The sequence below is a fragment of the Thamnophis elegans genome, chromosome 1 (genome assembly GCF_009769535.1).
Source record: "Thamnophis elegans isolate rThaEle1 chromosome 1, rThaEle1.pri, whole genome shotgun sequence".
In the NCBI taxonomy this organism is placed as follows: Eukaryota; Metazoa; Chordata; class Lepidosauria; order Squamata; family Colubridae; genus Thamnophis; species Thamnophis elegans.
The window spans coordinates 37,227,369-37,254,916 of record NC_045541.1 but is presented as its reverse complement, the minus strand read 5'-3'; the positions used below and the strand labels follow the sequence as shown (position 1 = coordinate 37,254,916).

At 36.2% G+C, this 27,548-nt stretch overlaps 1 protein-coding gene across 1 annotated transcript in view; it reads right to left on the bottom strand.

The window, feature by feature from the left end:
• NEB (nebulin) overlaps positions 1-27,548 on the bottom strand; it is a 227,111-nt gene that overhangs the window by 94,642 nt on the left and 104,921 nt on the right. The window contains 26 exon segments of the mRNA XM_032222196.1: positions 646-957; positions 2,468-2,572; positions 6,741-6,845; positions 7,011-7,214; positions 8,011-8,322; positions 8,858-8,965; positions 9,466-9,570; positions 9,690-9,893; positions 10,853-11,164; positions 11,607-11,714; positions 12,636-12,740; positions 12,860-13,063; positions 13,805-14,116; positions 14,804-14,911; positions 15,196-15,300; positions 15,419-15,622; positions 16,473-16,784; positions 18,392-18,499; positions 20,779-20,883; positions 21,001-21,204; positions 21,910-22,221; positions 22,526-22,633; positions 23,419-23,523; positions 25,039-25,242; positions 26,353-26,664; positions 27,377-27,484. Of these exon segments, the coding sequence (XP_032078087.1) occupies positions 646-957; positions 2,468-2,572; positions 6,741-6,845; positions 7,011-7,214; positions 8,011-8,322; positions 8,858-8,965; positions 9,466-9,570; positions 9,690-9,893; positions 10,853-11,164; positions 11,607-11,714; positions 12,636-12,740; positions 12,860-13,063; positions 13,805-14,116; positions 14,804-14,911; positions 15,196-15,300; positions 15,419-15,622; positions 16,473-16,784; positions 18,392-18,499; positions 20,779-20,883; positions 21,001-21,204; positions 21,910-22,221; positions 22,526-22,633; positions 23,419-23,523; positions 25,039-25,242; positions 26,353-26,664; positions 27,377-27,484 (4,791 nt within the window).

Sequence of the window (27,548 nt, the reverse complement as noted above, 5' to 3'; positions counted from 1 at the left end):
GTCTCCGAACGTGCTTCAAGGTGCTGGTCATCACCTTTAAAGCCCTACATGGCTTAGGACCTGGATATCTACGGGACCGTCTTCTGCCACATACCTCCCAGCGCCCGATAAGATCCCACAGGGTGGGCCTTCTCCGGGTGCCATCAACTAGACAATGTCATTTGGCGGCTCCTCAGGGGAGAGCCTTCTCTGTAGCTGCTCCGGCCCTATGGAATGATCCACTCCCAGAGATCCGGACCCTCCCCACTCTCGCGGCCTTCAAAAAGTCTATTAAGACCTGGCTTTTCCTGCAAGCCTGGGGCTGTTGACCTCTTAAATGAGGTCCAGCCCCACTACGGTTGAGTGTGTGTTGTGTTTTAACCTGCTTTGTCTTTTACTTTTTAAACTTTTTAGTACTTTTTAAATTGTCTTTTATGTAAGCCGCCCGGAGTCCTTCGGGATTGGGCGGCATATAAGTTTATTAAACTTAAACTTAACTTAAACTTAAACTGGTTGATTCATATAAAGATGGCTTATAATGATTGAAGCAACACAAGTACTTCAATTTTGAACAGCAAATAGTAATATAATCAGCCAAAAGCCAAAGGAAAATGTAAAGAACAATAGTCAAAATATAATAGTACAAGCAATGAATTTTCTACTCACATCACTCTGTAACTCATAGGCTTTCTTGGCTTGGATGACATCATTCTGGTCAGGCAAACATATCCATTCATGTAGGTACCGGCGATAATCAATGTCACTAACCAGCTTCTGACATTTCTTGGCCAATAAGATGGACAGCATATCCACTGGGCTATTAAACTTGGTTTTAAACTTCTCAAAATATTTCTTGTACTCCCTCTCACTCTGCAATTTGGCTACACGCATCGCCAGGACTAGCTTGGGATCATCATGGATATTTCGGAATCCAACGTGGTGTCCCACTTGCTTACGATAACCTTCTTTGTACTTGTACTAATTTTAAAGAAAGATACAAATAAAATTTCCATCTGTAATATCATAAATTGTAAAGGAATTGCATGAGAGAGCCTTGTTGCAATATCTGCCCTCTAGAACAGGGGTGTCAAACTCGTGGCTCATGGGCCGGATGTGTCATGCGCTTCCCATGCCCACCGAAGGGGAAAAATGTCATGATACATAACGTGACGACAACATGATGCCGCAAGTTTGACACCCCTGCTCTAGAACAATAGTCCTCAGAAATTTGTGTGGCTCCCACATGGATGCTTCAGATACCAACCATGCTACAACTTATAATGTTGCTGAGTTCTGTGCAGCAGCACTCAAAATTCATTGGATAATGATCTGTGATTGGGTCTAAACTTTATAAGCTAGATTTAATGACTAACTCACCATATTATATTGCTTTGGAACTTAATATAGTCTTCCAGCTCCCCTATACCCATGTAATGTTCTTACCCCTCTTTTTAGATGCTTGCTTTTTGTATATGTATTCATTTATATTTTAGATCTTCTAGTTTTTAATAATTTTGTTCTCTCAGTTGCTGGGCAACTAATGGCTGTGGAGCCTCCTTCTGTTATAGTTGGTTTATAGTTGCTGTTTGTTTCTAACCAAAGTACATTTCTAACCACTGCAATATTTTATTCTAAGTCTGGGAACCTTTGGTTAGAGTAAAACCTATTTAATAGCAGCATGGTAAAACTTCTGGCCAACATTGTATCAAGGAAATTCCAGGTAGTAGGCTAGATTGAAATGTCAAAAGACATCTGGGAAGATAGTATTGGCGAATGGGTTCTATAATATTATGTAGAATTGATTGATTCATCAATTGATTGATTGATTAAACCAGGAGTGGGTTCCGGCAGAGACTATTGCCAGTTCGCTCAGGGACGCTGCACGTGCATGCACAGTACAACTAAAATTGCTCTGCACATAAGCAAAAAACAAGATGGCAGTGCCGTAGGAGAGAACCAGTTCAGGGGTGTGGCAGGCCTGGGTCGCTGCCAGTTCCAGGCCGCTAAGTTACTACTGGTTCGGCTGAACCAGTCCGAACCAGTAGGAACCCACCACTGGACTAAACATATATGCCACCAAACAATTTATAGTTGGTTTTCTTTCTGTTTTGTGCAAATGCTGATAGAAATTTAGGTCACCCTGTAGTCACCCAAAATGAAGATGAACTTATAAAGGTTTAAGTATCTTTCAGGCATATTGAGTGGTAGGACTTTTATCAGAATAAACATACTGTGGATTACAATGCTAATCTAAATATCCAGTAAATGTATATAACTTCATGTGCCAGAGCTGTTGCTTGCAGAGTTTATTCACAATAGTTGAATTATGCTTGCAATCTCTTATTTTGCAGTGAACTGAGATATATAAATATTTGATTTCTTTTATATATATATAAAACACCACCATTTACCCTGGTGAAGGTCTAGAGTTCACACACACACACACACAAACACACCCAAGATAAGAAGATGTAGTTAATATACTTACATCACTGGCAATTTGTCTTGAGGCTTTGGCTGTTCTGATTGGAATTGCATCTGACCTGTAATCAATGTATTGCTTTACATCGTCCCAAGCGTCCCTATAGAGTTTCTGCAAAAAAACAAATACAAAAAAACCCCCAATTCATTAAAACACAACAATATTTTCAATATTCTTTTGCCACATCTGCTTGTTTCTTTTTTCTTTTTTAGTTTTTAATTTCTTCAGTTATGGTTAATGAATGAAAGTTTCATTTTTTTTTTTGAATCACTTTTCCATGAATTACAGAATACAAGCAGTCCTCAAGTTAAGACCACAATGGAGCCCAAACTTTATGTTGGTGAGTGAAACATTTAGTAAGTGAGTTTGCTCCATTTTATGTCTTTTCTCACCATAGCTGATAAGTGAATCTTTGTATTTGTTAACTGAATCTGGCTCTACCATTGACTTTGCTTGTCAGAAGGTCGCAAAAGGGGATCACATGAGCCTGGGACACTGCAAACCGTCATAAATATGAACCAGTTGCCAAGCATTTTGATCATGTGACCATGGGGCTGAAGTGATTGTCAGTGTGAAAAATGGTCACAAGTCACTTTTTTCAGCGCCGTTGTAACTCTGAACATTCACTAAATGAACGGTTGTAAGTCAAGGACTACCTGTATAGAAGATCAGATGGATGATGAATTCAAATATTGTAAATGAAATAGAATACACTCAAATGCTGGAGAAAGAATTAAAACTATTTTTTAGAATAAATGAAAAAGAAGACACCTCAATTCAAAATCTCTGGGACACTATGAAAGCATACACAAGAGGCTTTAGGATTGCCAACAGGGCAAGAAAAATTAGAAAACAAAAAGAGCAACAAGAATGTATGCAAAAAGAACTTATGGAAGCCGAAGATAAACTACAGAAAAGAATAAAATTAAAAAAGAAAAAAAAAGAGATGATAAAACATAAGATCAACTTAATAACTCAAAAGGAATTAGCACAGAAAATTAAAGCGGCCAGACAAAATTACTTTGAACAAGCCAACAAACCTGGATGATGGCTGGCATACAGATTGAAGAATGAAAGAGAAAAAAGGATGATATATCAATTAAAAGATGATGAGGAAGAATTCAATACAAAGCGGAAGAAGAGAAGCATATTGTTCATAAATATTTCGCAAAACTATATGCGCAAGATAGTATGGAAGAAATCAAAATAAAACATTATTTAAACACAGAAAAGATAACACCAATCTCAAAAGAACAAAGGGAGGCGAAAAACAGGCCAATAACGTTAGCTGAAGTGGAATTAGTCCTGAAAAACCAGAAAAATAATAAAACCCCAGGACCAGACAGAATACCGGTGAAGCTATACAAATATAATAAAATAAAATTGGAAGAGCTAGGAGTGGAAATGTTTAATGAAGTTTTAGGAAAAGCCAAGATACCTGAATCATGGACAGAGCAATAATATCGCTAATCCCAAAAGAAGAAACCAACCTACAAGAAATTCAAAATTACAGGCCAATTTCATTACTAAACTCCAATTATAAAATATTTGCAGCAATTATGGCAGGAAGAATTAAACAGGTTTTAAACAAACAAATACACTCAGACCAAAATGGATTTTTATCTCACAGACACATTAAAAATAATACGAGAGTCATCCTAGACATAATAGAGCATTACGGGGCGCATCCAGAAAAACAAATGGTACTGGTTTTCCTTGATGCACAAAAAGCATTTGACAACGTAATCTGGAAATTTATAATAACACTATTGGACGAGATGAAATTCAGAGAAAAATTTACAAAAATGATATAAGGATTTTATAACAGTCAGACAGCCAAAGTTCTGAGGAATGAACTAACAGAGAAGATTGAAATTAAAAAAAGGAGCCAGACAGGGATGCCCCTTCCTTCCTTTGCTGTTTATATTAACTTTGGAAATTTTATTAAATGAAATTCGGAAGGACAAGGGAATAAAAGGTTTAAGACTCAAAAATGAAGAATATAAGGCCCAAGCCTATGCCGATGACTTAGTATTTGTTCTAGAGTATCCATTAGAATCCAGTCTGAAATTAATTCAAAAATTAGAAGAATATGGCAAAGTGGCAGGACTAAAGATCAATAAAGACAAAACAAAAATGATAACCAAGAACATGACAAAAAAGCAAGAAGAGGAACTGGAAGTAACAACCGGAATGCAAATAACTAAGAAAGTGAAATACTTGGGGATCTGGCTGTCGGCAAAATGTTCCACAATTAAAGATGATAATTATAATAAATTAGTGATACATATAAAGAAAGATTTAGAAAATTGAAAAAATATTCAGCTATCACTCATGGGATGTATAGCAACAATTAAAACGAATATTTTACCAAGAATCTTATTCCTGTTGCAAGCCGTACCTATTAATCCGGGGGGGAAATTATTGCAAGAATTAAACAAAATAACCGCTAGGTTCATTTGGCAGGGATGAAAAGCAAGGATTAAACTAAAGTCAATGCAAGACAGCAAGGAGAGGGGAGGTTTAGCATTACCAAATTGGGATTTATATGCATTAGCAGTAACAATAACATGGGTGAAGGATTGAATAGAGCTAAAGAATAAAATAATTTTGACCTTAGGAGGCCATGATTTGCAAGCAGGCTGGCATACATTCCTATGGGATGATAAAAATAAAGCGCACAAATACTTTCAAAATCATTTAATTAGAAGCGCATTATTGCAAAAATGGCTCAAAATCAAAAAAATCCACTATGTGAAAATCCCGAATTGGCTGTCACCGACAGAAAGGATGACCCATCCAAATTTTATAGATTTGAACAAAATGCTAAGATACAGAGACTTAATTGATAGACAGGGAAATTTAAAACAATTGAAGAATTGGCAGAACAGAACATGAAAGTTGACTGGCTAACTTACCTCCAAATCAAAACTAAATACAATAATGATACTAAATTATATGACATCGAAACAGAACCACACGAATTGGATAAAATTATTCAAAGCTCAGATAGAAAGATGACAGGGAGAATATATAAATTTCTCCTGAAGTATAAAATGGAAGAGGAAATTGTGAAAGAACAAATGATAAAATGGGCACAGAACTTTGGCTATAATATTGAATTAGACAAATGGGAACAAATTTGGGGAACAAATTTAAAAATGACACTATCAGTTGCATACAAGGAAAACCAGTAAAAAATGTTTTACAGATGGCACCTGGCACCAACAAGGTTAGCTAAAATCTTAACAAATACCTCCCCAAAATGTTGGAAATGTGAATAATACACGGAACATATTACCATTTATGGTGGACCTGTGAGGAGGCTAAAAGTTTTTGGAAAAGGATCAAAATTGGCTGGAGGCCATAACAGGGGTTAAAATAGAATGGAAACCTGAAGTGTTTTTATTAGGAATAATGTCTGCAAAATACAAAAAAGAAATCCAGTATTTAATATTACATATAATTACAGCGGCAAGAATTGCCTTTGCCCAGAAATGGAAAAACAAATTAATTCCAAGTGAAATAATAAGAAAGGTTATGGATTGTGCTGAAATGGACAAACTAACTAAAGAAATCCAGAGAAAAGAAGAATCAGAATTCTACCAGATATGGGATAAATGGTATAGGTGGATGGAGGAAAGAAACAAAAATCAATGAAGGAATATAACAAAACTCAAAAATAATAGTTATGAGTAAAATAAGAGGGTTAGGAATGGTGAAACTCAAATGAAATACAATAGAAGGGGAAATAATATAAGTGAGCGGTATCGATTGAATTGCTATTAGAAAGAACAGGAAGCTCCTGTTCGTATTGTATTGTGTAAATGTGGTGTACGTCTAAGTTTTGTGTGTGTGTGTATTTTACATGTTTGTCAATAAAAAAAGAAGATCAGCCTCCAGGTTAGGCCATGTATTCTGGTATAATATAGAATATATTATATATGACATTGTATCCAAACAAAGTTTCAGTCAAAGCATTGAAAATATTGCACAAGGCAACCAACAGTTTGCAAAGTACAAAAAAACAGCACTATTATCATAATGAATTCATCTGCAATAATATTTCACAGGTGGCCAAAATGTTACTGAGATTCAACTATAATTATCCAACTGGTATTCCTCACATTTTGTCTCAAGTGTCCATTTTGTTTCAAAAAAACTATGAAAGCAGAAGCCTTAGAAAGTAGAAAACTAAGGTGTTATAAGATGGGGAAAAGCAATGTATAAAGCAGTTTTAATCTAAAGATCTTAGCAAGTATGGTAGAACTATACTTACTTTGCTTACGTTGATGGAATTGGCCTTGGAAAGCATTATTTCAGGTGTATCAGGCATCACATGGATCATAACTTTATCTTTATCCCAAACTTCTCGGTATTTAGGCTATACAAAATAAAGAAGTGGTTACTTATTTATTTGGTGTTATTCTTATCTAATCACATTTTAACTTTTGAAGGGAGAAAATAATTTCATATAAACTGATATAAAAAAATTAATAGGACTTATTGTCCTGATCGTTTGTTAAGCTACTGAAAAGAATTAACATACAATACTGATTTGTGCCGCATTGGTTTTAGCAAGGAGAACGTCCGGTGTGTCAACAATGTTGGTGAACTTCAGACGGTCAGCAGGAGTGCGGTATACATTGTCACTCAGGATTTCCTGGGCAAATTTAACTCTGTTCACTATTGGAGACCCACTTGGCATCCATCCAATCCCACGGAGCCATTCTAGATCTGACTTATACACAGCCTATGAGATAGCGCATCAGAAAGTGGAGGGGAAAGGTAGTTAATTTTTTTATAAAATAAACACTTATGTGATGACAACTAATGGGACATCAATTTATAATTAATTCTTTTAATAATTAGTGTTCTTTACTTTCTTTGTTCAAAGGCAAAAGGTTGATAAATTGGACAAATGAAGTTAGAAATAGTCATACATCCTCTGACATTAACAGCACTTTCCATCTGTATTAATTACCTGGATTAAGTGACTAGAAAGCATCCCAAAGTTTGGCATAATATCCAAAACAGGCTGCATAAGTCTTTCTATATCTCTGAACAAACATATACACTCCACTGAATTACAATTAAATGAATTGAGAAAGCAGGTTTAAAAATGATACTCAACTGCATCCACTAGGTAATTGGTAAATTTGCTATATGTGACATTTTAGAAAATTATTATCTAAGTAATAAGTCACTTTAAAATATTTTCACTACCACCAGTATGGTTTTCCCATAGGGCCTGCCAAGATTAACTTTGTTCAGTGAATATGTCAATGAAGGAATAATATTTCTGATCATAATTTTTGGCAGATGTAATCATAGAAAACAAAGGTAGAATTAAGATAGTCCTCAAAAACACCTCTTCCAAATTGCGTTATTCAGATATGAGGATTTGAATTCTCAATACATTCCCACTGACAGGGATAATGTAAGTTGAATTGCAATACATCTGTTCTATACCTATGTACTTCATAGCTTTTGTTCTGTGCCTGACTATGATGCATCAACGTAATCTTATAAACCACTGGTGTACTTACATCACTCTGAAGTTCATATGCTTTCTTTGCTTGGATCACATCATTCTGATCTGGTAGACAAGACCACTGGTGCAGATAACGATGGTAATCAATGTCGCTGGCTAAAGCCTGCCCTTGTTTGGCTGCCTGGATAGCCACCATTTCGTAGGGGATGGTGATCTTGGCTTTTGAACTATGGTACGCTTGCTTATAGAGACGGTCATTTTGCATCTTCATTACCCGAGCAGCCCATGAAAGCTTAGGATCCTCCTTGACTGATGGGGTTCCAATGTAATGGCCTTTCTGTCTCTCGTAAGTTTGTTTGTATTTATACTGAAGAGAAAAGCAAAGTAAAGAGCTATTAAAGGATAGGAATTGTTCCAGTTAGTGTGAAAATTAGTAATGACTGGAGGACTTTGAGTGAAGGAACAGGTAGAATTTATAATTCTAAACCATTCAATAGTATATTTTATAATTTATGTATCAAAATAATGTAGTTTATTAAACTATTCTAAGACTATGTTTAACAACAGTAACTTTGTTGCTGTTTGAAAAATGGCAATAGAAAATAACATTCATTGAATCCAACATCATTAGGGTATAAAAACTCCTTTTACTGAAATATCTCAACGGTTGCTTTTTTGGCAATTCAGAATAAAACATGCATTAAACTACTTGATTTTAATGCAATTTTAAATCTCAAATTTCTAAGCACATAAATGTAAAAGAGTGGAGATAAGTACAAAAATGTCATATTCTTGAACAATAGCAACTTGTACATTGTTGGATCAATTGATACTCTGACATCTGTGTGATATGAAAAGTTAGAGTTGTTTTAGAGGCAACATTTAAATAACAGAGCTCATACCTCACTGGCAATTTCTCTGGAAGATTTTGCATGCTTGAATGAAAGAGCATCCACTTTAAAGTCATAACCTTTTGCTTTGGCATCATCCCAGGCTCCAGTGTAATGTTTCTGCAATTAGAATACATGTATACTTTTCAATATAATCAGAAAATGCAGGATGACAATAAACTATAGACAGTTCTCAATTAAACATACAGTCTTATGAGCCTATATTAGATATAGGTACCACTATGATTAATTTACTTTGCTCCCAGGGACAACTGAGGTGTGGCACTACTGAAGAGTAATGTGTGAAAAATATAAATTTTCAGAATGAGCAGTGGGACAAGCATTGCATAAATACAATGGAAATGGTGAAATTCAGGCTAGGCAATCATATTTGGAGCTTGTTTGTCCAAAATGGTTAGCTTATTTATGGCTGTTATAGTAGTATGTCCACTGTACAATGTTTTGAATTTATATTGATTTAGCCAAAAAATTTGGGGTGCATACTTAACAAAAGAAAATAAACAGCAACTAACAGGAAGGTATAACTAAGAAAATGCAATAAACAAAGGAATAGTAATATGCTTAACAAAAGAATGTATACAGTTAGTTAATTATCTTACATTGCTAACATTCACAGCATTCATCTTGGAGAGCAGCATTGAAGGGGTATCGAGAGGAATATTAATCTGTGCCTTCTCTTTATCCCACGCTTCACGATACAGGTTCTAAGAAAGGAAGGAAGGAAAGACAATTGTCAATTGCTTTGTGAAAATCCTTTTAATTTTTTAAAGGCCAATGTATTTCAGCCACATTATACAGTAGTAGCAACTACATTTCAATTTACCTCACTGATCTGTTGTGCATTGACCTTAGCCAGGACAACCGGGGGTGGGTCAGGTATACTGGTAAATTTCAGAGCGTCTGGACGCAGTTTGTACAACCTCTCATTCACGAGATCTTGAGCCCTTTTCACTCTGACCACATCCACAGAGCCTTCCGGCATCCATCCAATCCCACGGAGCCATTCCAGATCAGATTTATACAAATTCTATAAGACAATGGGTCCAAATAATAATAATAAAATGATGAAGTTTACATTTTTAGCAAATATTTTTATCTTGTAAGTGAATTAATAGGATATCAGAAAGTCCTGATTAATATGGTTGAATTATTTTTAAATGGATTAATCCTCCTTATGAAACAACAAAAATGAAAGATAGTCAAATTAGATATTGGAACAAAGATACCAAAAAATTCAAATGTGCTAATACTGTTGATTAAGTAGGTAGCAAACCAATAATGGTATTCTATTTTCTTCACTACCATTTTGGTAGTGGGAGCGCGCATGCACAGAAGTTCCTTGATGACGTCTGGGTGGGTGGGTGGGTGAAGCCTCGTGCCGCTGCCACTACTGGTTCATCCAAACCGGAATGAACCGGCAGCATACTACCTCTGGAGGCAACGTATTCAGTCATGGCATGATGCACTAATGATTCTGAATAACTCTCCCTGAATCAATTAATATGAATTCATAAAACTCCCTAGATTCAAGAGCTCGGTAAAACATAAGCAAAGAAATTTTAAAAATATATTAGACTCTGCCCAACTGATTTGTCCTAAATTTTTTCTATGATCACTTTAAAAAATGAAACCACATTTAAAATTCTTATCTCTGTGATAAACATTTTAAAATATTTCATCCATCACACCATGGTGTTCTAATATGACATGCAAAGGCTAGCTACACTCAATAAAGACTTCAGTGAAGGAACAATGTAATCAAGGATATAAAAGTAGAATTAAGGTAATTTTCAAGAACACATTCTAAAACTTACATTCTTCAGACATGGGGATTAATGTGGCAGACCCACATAAAATTATGTGGGTCGGGATAATGGAAGCTGAAGTGCAAAGACCTGTTCTATAGCTACACACTTCTAGGTCACTTTTGTTGTGTTACTGACCATGGTGCAGCTATGTAATCTTGTAAGCCACTGGTATACTTACATCACTCTGAAGTTCATAAGCTTTCTTTGCTTGGATCACATCGTTCTGATCTGGCAGACAAGACCACTGGTGCAGATAACGATGGTAATCAATGTCACTGGCTATAGCCTGCCCTTGTTTGGCTGCCTGGATAGCCACCATTTCGTAGGGGATGGTGATCTTGGCTTTTGAACTGTGGTACGCTTGCTTATAGAGACGGTCATTTTGCATCTTCATTACCCGAGCAGCCCATGAAAGCTTAGGATCCTCCTTGACTGATGGGGTTCCAATGTAATGGCCTTTCTGTCTCTCGTAAGTTTGTTTGTATTTATACTGAAGAGAAAAGCACAGAAAAGAGCCATGATTAGGGTTATGCAACAACATATTATATAGTTTATTAAACCACTATAAAACATATTTAAAAATTGTGATTTTCCTTTTAAAGCATGACTTAAAATGTCATATTTAATAAATGCAAAGTGGTTTTGGAATAAAAGATTCCCTTTCAAATCAAACACAATATAAATTAAATATTTCATAGTTATCTGAAATGTTTTCATTTGTTTTAAGATATTATTTCTGCAGCAACCAATAAGAAAAATAATGGTGTAAGAACATCAAAACTCTACAGTACGGTACCTTGTATGTGGTTGAATCAATATGAAGTTTATATTGATAAATATAATAAATAAATTCCACATTTATGCCAGATGCTGATGTGAAAATATTCAGTGATATCAGCAGCTACTGTATATTTAAACAATAGGCCTCATACCTCACTGGCAATTTCTCTGGAAGTTTTTGCATGCTTGAATGAAAGAGCATCAACTTTAAAGTCATAGCCTTTTGCTTTGGCTTCCTCCCAGGCTCCAGTATAATGTTTCTGCAATTAAAACACATAAACAATGTTCAAGGCTGGAAGAAAATAAACTACAGATATCCCTCAATTAAACATGAAGTCCTATGCTCAGAAATAAACCTCATTATTTCTATTTGACTATTCTTCAGAAGACATCTGTAGACAAATGCAGTGCACTATGTGAAAAATTTGAATTTTCAGAATAAATAATGGGATGGACACTGCATGAATTCAATATACATTTGCATGCATATGTATGCATGCACACATGATTAAATAACTTATAACAATTTTACTTGTTTAATATCACTACTGTGAATTTATATTAATAGACCAAATGGAGCTTATTATGAATTGACAATAATATAACTTGCAAGAAAGAGAATCGTAACACTTAAAGTAATAAAACTCTATTCCAAAATACCATGTTTTTGCTACACTCAGAACATCTTGTTCTTTTTAATAGCCCTCTCAACCAAAGTTACAAAACAAAAACATCTCCCTTGTGCCATTTCAAAATTCTCTCAATGGCTTCAGAAACCATTGATCATTGTATCCTTCCAAGATGACAGACAAGTTTGGGAGAAGAAAGATGCTATGGGTTTCATTTTTTCATGGCTGATTTCAGATGGGAAATGTCCTGCACTAGACCTCTGCTCTTCTGTTTTTTCCCCACATTTCTAATTAATGTCTATATCAGACCACTGGATGATTTTACCCAGGGGTGAAATAAACTTACCTTTGCTACCAGTTCGCAAATGTGAGTGCGCAAATGAATGCATGCTATAGGTGTTTTACATTTTTAATGAGAGAGCCTCAACCAACGTTCTGCCATTCTTGTTTTATTGTTAATATCTACATTGTATTTTGACTGAGCAGAGTTTCATCTGACAGATGACTAGCTGTTTAAATTTGATTATAAACTAACAAATAAAATTGTCTTACATGGCTAACATTCACAGCATTCATCTTGGAGAGCAGTATTTCAGGGGTATCGAGAGGAATATTAATCTGTGCCTTCTCTTTATCCCATGCTTCACGATACAGATTCTAAGAAAGGAAGGAAGGAACAATAATTGTCAATTGTTTTGTGTAAATCCTTCTAATTTTTTAAAGGCCATTGTATTTCAGCCACATTACTCAGAGGTAGTAACTAGATACCAGTTTACCTCACTGATCTGTTGAGCATTGACCTTAGCCAGGACAACTGGGGGTGGGTCAGGTATACTGGTAAATTTCAGAGCGTCTGGGCGTAGCTTGTATAACCTCTCATTCACAAGATCTTGTGCCCTTTTCACTCTGACCACATCCACAGAGCCTTCCGGCATCCATCCAATCCCACGGAGCCATTCCAGATCAGCTTTATACAAGTTCTATGAGAAAATGGATCATACAAGAAAAATAAATTCATTAAACTCATATTTTTAGCAAATATTTCATGTGGTAAATAGAATTAATAGGATATTAGAAAGTCCTGACTAATGTGGTTCAGTTATTTTTAAATGGATTAATCATCCTTATGAAACAAAACAATCAAAATAGATAATGGAACAAAAATACCAAAAATTCAAACGGAATGTACACCAAACATTCTAGACAACTCTTTCTGAATCAATTGCAGTACAATCATACAATACCCTAAATTCAAAATAAGTTAATTTAGTGCAATTTATGCCAGCAAATTTAAAAAGGTTTTTAGAATGTGCTGATTGGTTGGTCAAATGCTTTTTAGAGTTATCTACACTTTGGGAAGCCAAAGCTCTTTGAAAATTCTTATCTCTGTGATCAACATTTAAAAATATTCCCACCATCACACCATGGTGTTCTAATATGACTTGCAAATGCTAGCTACGCTCAACGAAGACTTCAGTGAAGGAACAATGTAATCAAGGAAATAAAAGTAGAATTAAGATAATTTTCAAGAACACATTCTAAAACTTACATTCTTCAGACATGGGGATTAATGTGGCAGACCCACATAAAATTATGTGGGTCGGGATAATGGAAGCTGAAGTGCAAAGACCTGTTCTATAGCTACACACTTCTAGGTCACTTTTGTTGTGTTACTGACCATGGTGCAGCTATGTAATCTTGTAAGCCACTGGTATACTTACATCACTCTGAAGTTCATAGGCTTTCTTTGCTTGGATCACATCGTTCTGATCTGGCAGACAAGACCACTGGTGCAGATAACGATGGTAATCAATGTCACTGGCTATAGCCTGCCCTTGTTTGGCTGCCTGGATAGCCACCATTTCGTAGGGGATGGTGATCTTGGCTTTTGAATTGTGGTACGCTTGCTTATAGAGACGGTCATTTTGCATCTTCATTACCCGAGCAGCCCATGAAAGCTTAGGATCCTCCTTGACTGATGGGGTTCCAATGTAATGGCCTTTCTGTTTCTCGTAAGTTTGTTTGTATTTATACTAAAGAGGAAAGCAAAGTAAAGAGCTATTAAAGGATAGGGATTGTTCCAGTTAGTGTGAAAATTAATATTTTAATGACTGGAGGACTTTGAGTGAAGGAACAGGTAGAATTCATAATTCTAAACCATTCAATAGTATATTTTATAATTTATTAGGATGATGCAGTTCGTGAAAATTAGTATTTTAACAACAGGAGGACCTTGAATGAAGCAACAGGTAGATTTCATTATTAAGAAGTTCCCATTCAGTAGATGTTGAATGCAGGTGTCTTTAGGAATGTTGTTTTGTAGGTTAGGCATTGTGTAATAAACCATTATAAAACAATATTTAAAATGTTGATTTCCTCTTTGAAAATGTTAGTTTAAAGTGACGTATTTAGTAAATGGAGAATGTTTTTTGAATAAAATATTCCCTTTCAAATCAAACATTATATAAATAAATGTTTCATTGTTATCTGACTGGAAGTTCCAAGTAAAAATGATTTTCATTTATATTAAACACATGTCTACAACAATCAATACGAAAAATAATTGTGTAAAAACATCAAATCTTTGCTGAGATGTGCCTTGTATGATATGAAGTTTACGTAGAAATTTACATTTTTAAAAAGTTGCACACTTCGCTAGGTGGGTGATATAAAAATATTCAGTGGCATCAGCAGTTCTATTTAAACAATAAGCCTCATACCTCACTGGCGATTTCTCTGGAAGATTTCGCATGCTTAAATGAAAGAGCATCAACTTTAAAGTCATAGCCTTTTGCTTTGGCATCATCCCAGGCTCCAGTATAATGTTTCTGGAATTAAAACACATAAACAATTGTCAAGGCTGGAAGAAAATAAACTACAGATATTTCTTGATTAAACATGAAGTCCTATGCACATTTATTCAGATATAAATCTCACTATGGATTCATGTTGTAGGTGTTTTGCATTTTTAAATGAAAAAGCCTCAACCTATGTTTTGCCATTCTTGTTTTACTGTTAATGCCTATATTTTATTTTGATTGCTGAGAGTTTGATCTGATAGACAAACAGACGTTTGAGTTTGATTATAAACTAACGAATAAAATTATCTTACATGGCTAACATTGACAGCATTCATCTTGGAGAGCAGTATTTCAGGGGTATCGAGAGGAATATTAATCTGTGCCTTCTCATTATCCCATGCTTCACGATACAGGTGCTAAGAACAGGAAGAAAGAAAAACATTTTTCAATTGCCATTTCAATATTCCTTTAATTTTCAATGGCCACTGTATCTCAGCCACATTACTCAGAGGTAGTAACTAGATTTCAGTTTACCTGACTGATCTGTTGAGCATTGACCTTAGCCAGGACAACTGGAGGTGGATCAGGTATACTGGTAAATTTTAGTGCATCTGGACGTTGTTTATATAACCTGTCATTCACGAGATCTTGAGCCTTTTTCACTCTGACCACATCCACAGAACCTTCTGGCATCCATCCAATCCCACGGAGCCATTCCAGATCAGCTTTATATAAATTCTATGAAACAATGGGTCACAAAAGATGAATAAGATGATTAAGCTCATATTTTTAACAAATACTCTTACACAATAAATAGGTTATATAGTATATCATTTAAAGGATGCTAGAAAGTCCTGAATAAAGTTGTTCAATTAATTTTAAATGGTTATATTTATGAAACAATAAAAATGAAATAAAATCAAACTAGATAAAGGAACAAAGGTACCAGAAAATTCAAATCTGTTAATCATTTTGATTAAGAAGGGAGAAATATTATTAAGGCATAGAATGTAGGCCAATCAATTTGGAGAACTCTAATTCTATTGAAGTGCACTCCTACAATGCCCTAAATGAAAACAGATCAAAACTTAAGCAAGTTTTAAAAAGATATTAAACTTTGCCCAATTGTTTGTTCAAAGGTTTTTGCTATGTATGTATACTTGGAGGAGCCAAAGCAGATCTGTATATTTTGGGACAACTTTTTTATATCGTGGCAACCAAAACTGGATGCAATATTCCAGGTGTAGTCTTACCAAGTCATTATGAAGCAGTACTAACACTTCACTTGATCTCGATTCTATCCCTCTGTTAATGCAGTCTAGCACTGTGTTAGCTTTTTAGGTTGCTGCAGCACATTGCTGCACATATTTAAGTAGTTGTCCACTAGGACTCCATGATCCTTATCACAATTACTACTATTGAGTCAATTTTATACCTGTTCACTTCGCCTAAGTGTAAAACCTTACTTTTCTCAGCATTGAACTTCATTTTATTAGTTAGGGCCCAGTGTTCAAGGCTGCCAAGATCATTCTGAATCTTAAGTCTATACATCTGTGGTGTTGGCTATTCCTGTCAAAAGTATACTTACATCACTCTGAAGTTCATACGCTTTCTTTGCTTGGATCACATCGTTCTGATCCGGCAGACAAGACCACTGGTGCAGATAACGATGGTAATCGATGTCGCTGGCTATAGCCTGCCCTTGTTTGGCTGCCTGGATAGCCACCATTTCGTAGGGGATGGTGATCTTGGCTTTTGAACTGTGGTACGCTTGCTTATAGAGACGGTCATTTTGCATCTTCATTACCCGAGCAGCCCATGAAAGCTTAGGATCCTCCTTGACTGATGGGGTTCCAATGTAATGACCTTTCTGTTTCTCATAAGTTTGTTTGTATTTATACTGAAGAGAAAAGCAAAGCAATGAACAATTGAAATGATTAGGATGATGCCAGAGAGTGTGAAAATTGGTGTTTTAATGATTCAGAGACTTCAAATGAATGAACAAGTCAATTTCATCATTAATAAGTAATCATTCAATAATATTTGAACACATTAGAATTTAGGAATGTTGTTTTGTAAGTGAACATCAACCATATATAATAAGTTTAATAACTGATTGTAAAGCAATATACTAAAAGTGATTTCTCCTTTTTAAAATGGCAGGAGAAAGTAATATTGAATTCAAAACTTTTAGAGCATAAAATATTCATTTTACTTAAATATTTCACCTGTTATCTCTTTGGCAGTTTAGGATAAAACAAAATTTTAAAAGCTTGAATATAAGCTGATGTTAAAATCTCAAATTTTGAAATAAGTAAATATAAAAAAATGGTGGATATATGTAAAAATATAATAACCTTGAACAATAGCAACTTGTTGAATCTATGTGTTTCACATATATGGTGGACATGTCGTAATGTTAAGGCATTTTGGATAAAAATTTGGTGGATCCTGCAAAATATCTTCAAAAAAAGGATAAAATTCACTCCCAAACTGTTTTTACTAGGTATATGTACTGACTTCGTAGCAGTAGAGATTAATTTGGTTCTGTACTTAATAACGGCAGCAAGACTTTTGGTGGCGCAATACTGGAAGAAGAAAGACCTGCCTACAATTCAAGAATGGACTTTAAAGGTTACAAACTTAGCCGAAATGGCGAAAATTTCAGCATATCTTAAAGAACATTCAAATGAGAAGTATAAACGAGACTGGAAAAAATGGATTGATTATATACAAAGCAAATACGGGACTAGGGAATTCCAGATAGCTTATGCTTAAAATTAGTAATAACGTAAATTGTTAAAAATTTGGGTAACAGCAAGAAGCTGAGTTCAATGTAGAGATATTTTAGACTGTGATTGTCAAAAGTTATACCATGTATGGGCTCTGGGAAGTCGGGGGGAGGGAAGGGAGGCGGGGATCTAGGGGGAGGGGGGGAGGGGGGAAATATAATATGTGTTAAATTTTAAAGCATGATTGCACTTGTATACTGTGGTTTTTATTAATGTTAGTGTCAAAACAGAACAAACTGAATATATCGGAAAGTAAGAGATACCGAAGGGAGGAGCTGAATGAAAGAAGAAGGAGAGTAGAGAGAGTGAGAGAGAGGAGGAGGAGAAGGAAGGGAGGGAATGGATTAAGAGAGGGAGTGATAGGGTTAGGGTTAGATAGAGGGGGAGGGGAAGTAGGTGTAGAGGGGTATGAGAGAAGGAAGAATGAAAGTTGGAGGGGGATGAAAGAGGGTGTATGGTGGGCAAAGGCGGTATATTGGGTTTGTATTGTAGGGGGCATTCTCTATAAAAGCGAGGGCTGTGTTTATTACTCAATGTTATATGCCTCGGTTGCACAGTAAACATGTGATTGTATAGAATGAAATGGAAATAAAAAGATTTGTACCTTGAATCTATGTGTTTCAGATGAAGATATCTAGTAGCACACTCTGCCATATGTTTGATATGAAATAATACAGTAATTTTAGAAGCAACATTTAAATAACAGAGTTCATACCTCACTGGCAATTTCTCTGGAAGATTTTGCATGTTTGAATGAAAGAGCATCCACTTTAAAGTCATAACCTTTTGCTTTGGCTTCATCCCAGGCTCCAGTATAATGTTTCTGCAATTGAAATATAAGCACAAATTTCAATATCATAAAAAAAAATTAGAATGAATTACACGAGACTACAGATATTCCTCAAAAGAACATTCCTATGCATATCTAGTTAGAAATAAGCCCGTGGACAAAAGATGGTGGAAATCTGTGCCTTCTTAGAATGAAATTAATTAATTTGATCTGAACCACATGAGTAACGTTTTCAGGAACCCACAAACTTAAAACAATTTGTTGGAATTAGTAGCATGCTATTGCCCTAACTGGTTATACCAATAGTTGTGCCAATTTATTTTTTACCTTCCTAAGAAATTTCTCCCATTTCAATTATATTTAAAAAAATAACAATTTATTGTTCAATTACAGATGTTCCCAAGTCATTTCAACTCAGTGTAAAAATAACAAAACTAAGAATTCATTGATTTGATGATCAATTTGTAATTGACCATCGCTGGCCTGAATTACAGATGCATTTTATTTAAAACCATTTTTTCAAATCATACTACATGATCTGTCAAAAAAATTAATAATAGGACAATCTAATATATATATAATATATATATATATATATATATATATATATATATATATATATATATATATATATATATATATATATATATATATATATATATATATATATATATATATATATATATGCTTGTTTGGTTCCTGCGATTGAAATATCAGTTTCAAGCTAACTATCTTGACCCCTTCCAGCTTCAGGCCCGGTTACAGCACAGAAACCGCTTTGGTCGCATTGACCGATGATCTCTGGAGAGCTAGGGATGGAGGCCATGCTTCCATCCTAGTTCTCCTTGACCTCTCAGCGGCTTTCGATACCATCGACCATGGTATCCTTCTGCGACGACTGCGGGAGATAGGGGTGGGCGGCACTGTTTTGCAGTGGTTCTCCTCCTATCTTTCGGACAGGTCGCAGTCGGTGTTGGTGGGGGGGCAGAGATCGTCCCTGAGGCCCCTAACTTGTGGGGTGCCGCAGGGGTCGGTCTTATCCCCCCTACTATTTAACATATACATGAAACCACTGGGTGAGATCATTCGGAGGCACGGGATAAAATACCACCAATATGTGGACGATACACAGTTGTATCTGTCCGCCCCGTGCCAACTCAATGAAGCGGTGGACGTGATGAACCGGGGTCTTGAGGCCGTTAAAGACTGGATGAGAGCAAACAAGCTGATACTCAACCCAGACAAGACCGAGTGGCTGTTGTGTTTTCCTCCCAAAAATTTGACCAACGTACCATCACTCAGGCTGGGGGGACAAAATTTATTCCCCTCAGAAAGGGCCCGCAACTTGGGAGTCCTCCTGGACCCACAGCTGACTTTTGACCACCATCTTTCAGCTGTGACCAGGGGGGCATTTGCCCAGGTTCGCCTGGTGCGCCAGTTGCGGCCCTACCTGAATCGGGAGGCCCTCACAACAGTCACTCGAGCCCTTGTGATCTCCAGGCTGGAATACTGCAATGTGCTCTACATGGGGCTGCCCTTGAAGAGCACCCGGAGACTTCAGCTAGTCCAGAATGCGGCCGCGCGAGTGATCGTGGGGGCACCACGGTTCGCCCACATAACACCGATCCTCCGTGAGCTGCACTGGCTACCTGTCGATCTCCGGGTGCACTTCAAGGTCCTACTCACCACCTATAAAGCGCTCCATGGTAGTGGATCTGGCTATTTGAGAGACCGCCTTCTGCCAATTACCTCCCTGCGTACCATCAGATCGCATAGAGTTGGCCTCCTCCGTATTCCATCCGCCAGTCAGTGCCGACTGGCGACTACTCAGAGGAGAGCCTTCTCTGTTGCGGCTCCGACGCTATGGAATAATCTCCCCATGGAGATCCGTACCCTCACCACCGTCCAGGCCTTCCGCACAGCCCTCAAGATCTGGCTAGCCCGTCAGGCCTGGGGATAAGTTTTACTTTCGCCCCTCCTGAATGTTGAGTGAATGTTGTGTTTTACTGTTTAATTTATCCTTGTTCACATTTCTTTTTGTATTTGTCCTACACTCCCCTTCCCCTTTTATTGTAAGCCGCCCTGAGTCCCCTCAGGGAAAAGGGCGGCCTATAAATGTACAATAAATACCAAAAATACCAAAGTTTAATTGTTGTTCTTAAAATAAAATATAGAATAGACATGCAACTTATAACTCAAATACCTTTATGTTTTTAAGAGCAATTAATAAGTAGGGCAATATATTTAGGACAATGTAATAAAAGAATATTGACATTCTTAACAAAATTTATACAATTAGTTAATTATCTTACATGGCTAACATTCACAGCATTCATCTTGGAGAGCAGTATTTCAGGGATATCAAGAGGAATATTAATCTGTGTCTTCTCATTATCCCACGCTTCACGATACAATTTCTAAGAAAGGGAAGAAGGAAAGAAAATCCCTTTAATTTTTCAAAGGTCACTGTATCTCAGCCACATCCCATTATCATTTCACACATAACACAGAGGTAGTGACTATATTCAGTTTACCTCACTGATCTGTTGAGCATTGATCTTAGCCAGGATGACTGGAGGTGGGTCAGGTATACAGGTAAATTTCAGTGCATCTGGGCGTTGTTTGTACAACCTGTCATTCACAAGATCTTGAGCCTTTTTCACTCTGACCACATCAACAGAGCCTTCCGGCATCCAGCCAATCCCACGCAGCCATTCCAGATCTGACTTGTAAAGATTCTACAAAGAAACGCATCAATCTATTAAGATACTATTTCCACTTGCTAAAAACACCACTGAGGCTTCTCTACTCAAAGTTAATGTATAATTACTCTTATTTCAACACAGAGCCATTCAGTTGACATAAATGTGGTGTCACCAACATATTTATTTAGTTATACAATTGTCCATTTTATCTATCATAAGATAACATGGGTGGCTTACAAACAATAATAAAACATAAAAGGCATAAAAAGTTTCCTCATACTAGCTTGTCAGAATACTTGAAAAATGAATTTGTCTTGATCCTCTTTCTAAGCCACATAGTTTTTACAAGAGTCAGTTACAGAAAATTGTACTTTTTATAAAGTAACTCTCCTTACAATAATCCCACTCAGTGCAGAGCAGCACAGATATATCACAGGTTTACTTATTTTTTATACCAAAATATGATTAAAATTTAAAATGGTCAATATACAGGAATAAAGAAAAAAAATATAATTCTATGCAAATGATTCTCTATATATGGATAGCCAACTCTGTTCTATTTAACATTCAATTAGAAATGGGATTTTATTTTATTTTTTGATGATGATGATGGCTGCAGAATGCATGCAGGGCTTGGATTACTATAGATGCAACCATAATAATTCACCAAATGCATTATGAGACAAATAAGCTAAAAGGCAAAAAATGTAATGCAAGATGTAGTAACTTTCTACTCACATCACTCTGTAACTCATAGGCTTTCTTGGCTTGGATGACATCATTCTGGTCAGGCAAACATATCCATTCATGGAGATAGCGGCGATAATCAATGTCACTAACCAACTTCTGACATTTCTTGGCCAACAAGATGGACAGCATGTCCACTGGACTATTGAACTTGGTTTTAAACTTCTCAAAATATTTCTTGTATTCCCTTTCACTCTGCAGTTTGGCTACATGCATTGCCAACACTAGTTTGGGATCATCGTGGATATCCCGGCATCCAACGTGGTGTCCCACTTGCTTACGGTAGCCTTCTTTGTACTTGTACTAATGATGAAACATAAACAAAAGATCAATTTTATAAATTACACATAATCTATTACTAAAATTACATTTCAACACTTCAACACTATACATTGCATTGTGCCCTCTTTTTATATAGTTATGATCCACTAACAGCCAATACCTGATGAATGAATTGTAAGCAATGAAACTGACAGGTATTATTTGATTGCCAGGGTTCTGTATGATCCCTTCAGACATATTTATTAAAAAAATGAACAAAATGTTAACTATTTATTTTACAGAAGATGAAACAACTGTGGAAATGCCAAAGAATAGCAGACAATACCTCACTAGCAATATTCCTAGAAGCCTTGGCATGCTGGATTTCAATAGCATCCAATCTTAAGTCGTGGCCTTTCTTTTTCATCTCCTCCAATCCAAGTTGATAATGTTTCTGTGAAAGGAAATAAATAATGCATATTCAATTTCAAGGCATGTCATATTTATAAAAATATGTAACATTTGTTTATATATTATATCATGGGTGTCAAACTTGATTGCTTAATATGATGCATTGTGACGTATCCAGAGGTGGGGTTCCTACCGGTTTGCACCGGTTCGGTGGAACCAGTAGTGGGAATGGCGACTGGGTCACCAAATAGGTAGGGACAGCATGCTCGCCATGCCCCTGAACAGTTTCCCCGGTTGCCCCTACGTCTTTTTGACCTTTCTAAATGTTCTGCGCATGTGCAGACTTATTTAGAAGCAACTGTGTATGTGCATGAAGTATGTGTCAGGCGCGTGTGTGAGCCAAGAGAGTTCATGCGTGCAAAATCACGCATGCACCGAACTGTCAGTAATGCCAGCAGAAACCTACCTCCAGATGTATCGTTACTTTTTTGCCTTTGAGGAAGGTGGGTTGTGGCCTGCATGTGATAAATACAGCCCACGGGCCCCAGTTTGACAGGCCTATATTATATCATATTACATGATATCATAGTATATTACGATTTGGGGCTACAAACAATGGTAATATATAGGATTGTTATGATAGGGGAAAGCTTTTCATGTTACCCTTAAAATTGCTTACAAAAGTACTCTCACATTATCAAATTTGTACTTATATAATTGTAACTTTGGAGAATATCATAAGCTATCAAAGAAGATTTATCCTCAGAAGGTGAAGAAGCATAAGGAGAGATCATGGAAACATTAATATTTAATTCCTTAATTTCTTACTTTACTGTAGTTCACAGCATTTGCTTTGGACAGGACAATCTCAGGAATGTCAATTGGAAGCGTGTACTGTGTTTTTTCTTTATCCCAAACTTCACGATATAAAGCCTGAAGGGAGAAAAACATTTATCATAGGTTAATGATAACATATCCTACTATTGTGGGATATATTTCATTTACAAAAATATCCTCATTTGAAGTTGGACACATTGACGTTCAAATTGTTTTACAATTAGTGTTACGCTCAACTATTTGGCTTCCAGACCAAAATAAGCTCTGCAAAAGAAATGATATTTCATGGGAAGGTAGAATGGAAAGCAATGGGTGCAAATTACCGCAGATGTAAGAGAACCTGACAATGCTACACTGGCAGTGAGCAACCAATTTGGCTTTATCTTACCTGCAATAAATTTTCCTATCTAGCTAAACAATATCTATGAAATATTTGCAGAGTTCTGTCTAAGAAAACAGTAAATATATTACAAGCTTAGCTGTGTGATATATTTATTGCCAAGTCCTGGTCAAGGAAGCCTGCTCTATCAGCAATTTAATGGAATTTAGTTAGACTTAAAATCTCCAAATCTGAAACAAAAGATAAATCCCTTGTAAATCCATTATTTAAAACCAAAGGAAAAGACACCATAGAGGTAATGCTCAATTTATGATCAGTCACTATACAAAGTTCTGACAGACCTACTTGGGGGTTAGTTTTGACTTGGATTCAAGGTTCTGATGGTTGCCCACCATCAGAACCTCTGGCATTTTGTAGGCCGCATTTGTGGTTATTTGCAGTATCCTGTAGTCATGTGACTGCATTTTGTGATGGTAAACTGGCATTTACTTCCTTTTTTTTTGTAAAACCAACCCCAAAGAAAATCACGGTTTCACTTAACAACTATGTTAAAATGATCTTTATGACCATCACAATTTACAGTTGTAATGGTCCCATTATAGTCATAACTCAAGTACTACTACTATATGTATCTTTGCTCCTATTCCCATTGTCTAAGAATTCAGCCTTCACTTAGATTAAAATTGACCCAGTTTCTTCAATATAAGAAGTTCTAAAGAAATACACAATATTTCTACAGGCAGTATGGAAGATGGCTTGTGGGTATGTGGGAAAATCAGTACAGTGATTTTGATTTTAAAAACCCTTAATGTTTGCTTTATCACACATATTTTTCTACCATACTGAAATGAAAATGCATGGAAAATATAAGTCTTATAGTTTTATAAAAAAAAAGGAACCCTCCAAAACCTAAAATAAAATGTGCAAAGTTTCCCTTCCTTTGCAATCCTTAATCTTCCAAAAAATATTTTCCATTTAATGTTTAAAGGGAATTTACAATTACAACTAAAGCTGGAGCAAGTTGGTAGTTAAGTGTTCGGAATTTTTTTTTTCCAAAATAAAACTTTTTCTGTTTTTAATCACAATATTTTTCAGCGGAGACATTAATCCTTCTACATCCATCTAGCAAGTATCTATCAACAAAACTGCAGCTTTTGCACTTTTTTGAGTGCTCACTGACATCATAGAAATGCATCTCACTTCAGTGAATGCTGATTTTAAATAGAAACATGTGGCCCCCCAGTAACTGGTGCATGACAAATACTGCTCACCCCACTCTGCATCAAAGCATTGGCCTTAGCCAGGACAACTTCCGGGGAATCAACAATAGCTGTGAATTTCAGAGAATCTGGCCGCTGCCGGTACAGTCTTTCACGCATCAGATCCTGGGCATTCTTCACTCGTTGGACTTCCACAGAGCCTTCTGGAATCCAGCCAATTCCACGCAGCCATTCCAAGTCTGCCTTATACACATTCTGTAAAAAAACAAAATCAAGCATTTTCTAGGGAGAACAGAAGTTCTGGGCTAAGCTAAGTAATGTAAATTCATCAGGGTAATGAATGCCTTGATCAACCTCTCCAACTTCTTTTCCAGTAAAGATATTCATATTTATTTCATCAGAGATCATTCCCACTGAAATGAAAGGCAACTCCCATAATAAAAATAATTGACAAAATTACTATTGGCCAATTACAAAAGGTGAGATTACTTGAAACAGCCTATATCCTTAGCATCATCAAACAGCAGAATCTACCTATCCTAGGTCTTTGGAAAGGACTTGAGGGATGTATAAAAATACCAAATTCAGTCTGAACATCTAGCTGATTATATGACCAACTATAATAAAACATTTATCTATCCCAAGTCCCTGAAAAGGGCTTGACAGGTGGACAAAAATCTGAAATCCATTATAAACATCTGGCTGACTATGCAATCAGCATACTATATATGCTGCCTGAATCCCACCAACTACGGACAGTCTACTGTATGTCACTGAAACACTTGGAAGCAGAGTCTACTATAATGGCACAGGTGGCATATTATTCCAGTAATGCAAAAGTAGCACATAATTTTTAAAAAGATCCACGAGGCTTAAAAGAGCACCAAGAGAGCCACTTTGGTGTGGTAGTTTAAGGCACCAGGCTAGAAACCAGGAAACCATCAGTTCTAGTTCTTGTCCTTGAGCACAAAGCCAGCTAAGTGACTTTGGGCCAGTTCTTAGGAAGAGGGCAAGGGCAAATCACTCTCAAAAAAACCTTGCCAAGAATCCAAGCAGTTATCAGGAGTTTAAAATTGACTTGAAAGCACAGGTGTGCGTGCACACACATGTACATGGTTTACTTCCAAACAAATACATAGATTCGCAAATGACAGTACAATGGGTTTATTCCAGAGTTGGGAGATAAACTGCATTCAGGAATTTCCTATGAGAAATGTCCCCATCTTGTTGGAAGTTGTACCATTATCCACTTTGTCAGCTGCTCTCCATTCTCAGGAAGGAATTAATTTTTGCATGCCTTTCACATGTTTCACTGAACGGTAGTCTCACTCAGACATATGCATTTTACATTTGAACTATACGTACATCACTCTGGAGGTCATATGCTTTCTTTGCTTGAATAACATCATTCTGGTCTGGCAGGCAAGTCCATTCGTGCAAATGTTTGCGATAGTCCACTTCACTAACCAACTTCTGACAATTCTTAGCATCTAAGATTGATAGCATATCAACAGGACAGTGGATCTTTGCTTTACATTTTTCAAAGTTCTTCTTGTACTCCAGATCACTCAGAATCTTGCCTGCATGGGCAAACCATACCAACTTGGGATCATCTTCCATTTTTTGAACCCCAACATAATGCCCTTTCTGCTTTTCATGGGCTTCTTTGTATTTATACTGTAACAGAGAACAATACATTTTGGAATGAATATACATGCTACTAGGAAAGCTAACAATGATTCAGCTACTAAAGTGATAAAAATCAAGAGAAGGGGGGGGCATTTGGATTCAAATTTCTTCAAAATGTCATATTGAGTCAATTGTTGACTAATATATTTTGTGACATTTGAATATCACTGTGGAATATACCTTTGTACCATGGTATCAGAAGAAGGGGTCCTAATATACACTTTTCCAACAGTTTTTGATTGAGGGTGAAAAAAGCCAGTTTTTGCCTGATACATAAAATGATTCCAATGAAAAAAATCAAATAGGGAAAGTAGATTTCCTCATCTTCCAGACTTCTTTTTACATATTTACCAGAAGGGAACCCTAAATGAGCATTTAAAGCATTGAGCTAAGAAATTGAGCTAAGAAACTGTGTCTTAGCACAGCTCTTATTATGAAAAATGTATTCCATGTTATTTGAGCTGGGACAAATAATGCATCCTAATGTCAAAAATCAATATATGTTATTTTAAATTAATCTCCCTACATTCTTGCAATCTATAGCCATTAGACATATAACCTTGTTATATATCATTCTGGCTCAGTCTAATGAACTTTTCTAAAGGTCACTTGTCTATTTCATTATTTTTTTAAAAAAATTCTGTGGCTTCTTTTTTTTAAAAATGTAGGAAAGTTACTGGACAGGAAAGCATCTGCTTACATCACTAGCAATATCCCTTGAAGCTTTTGCCGCTTTAATTGGAATAGCATCAGTTCTCAGGTCGTAACCTTTCTGCTTAGTATCCTCCCATCCTTGGACATAAAGTTTCTGCAGAAGATGTGAGGAAAAGATACCTGACTGTAAAATCACAGTTATAGCATCTAGAATTTAA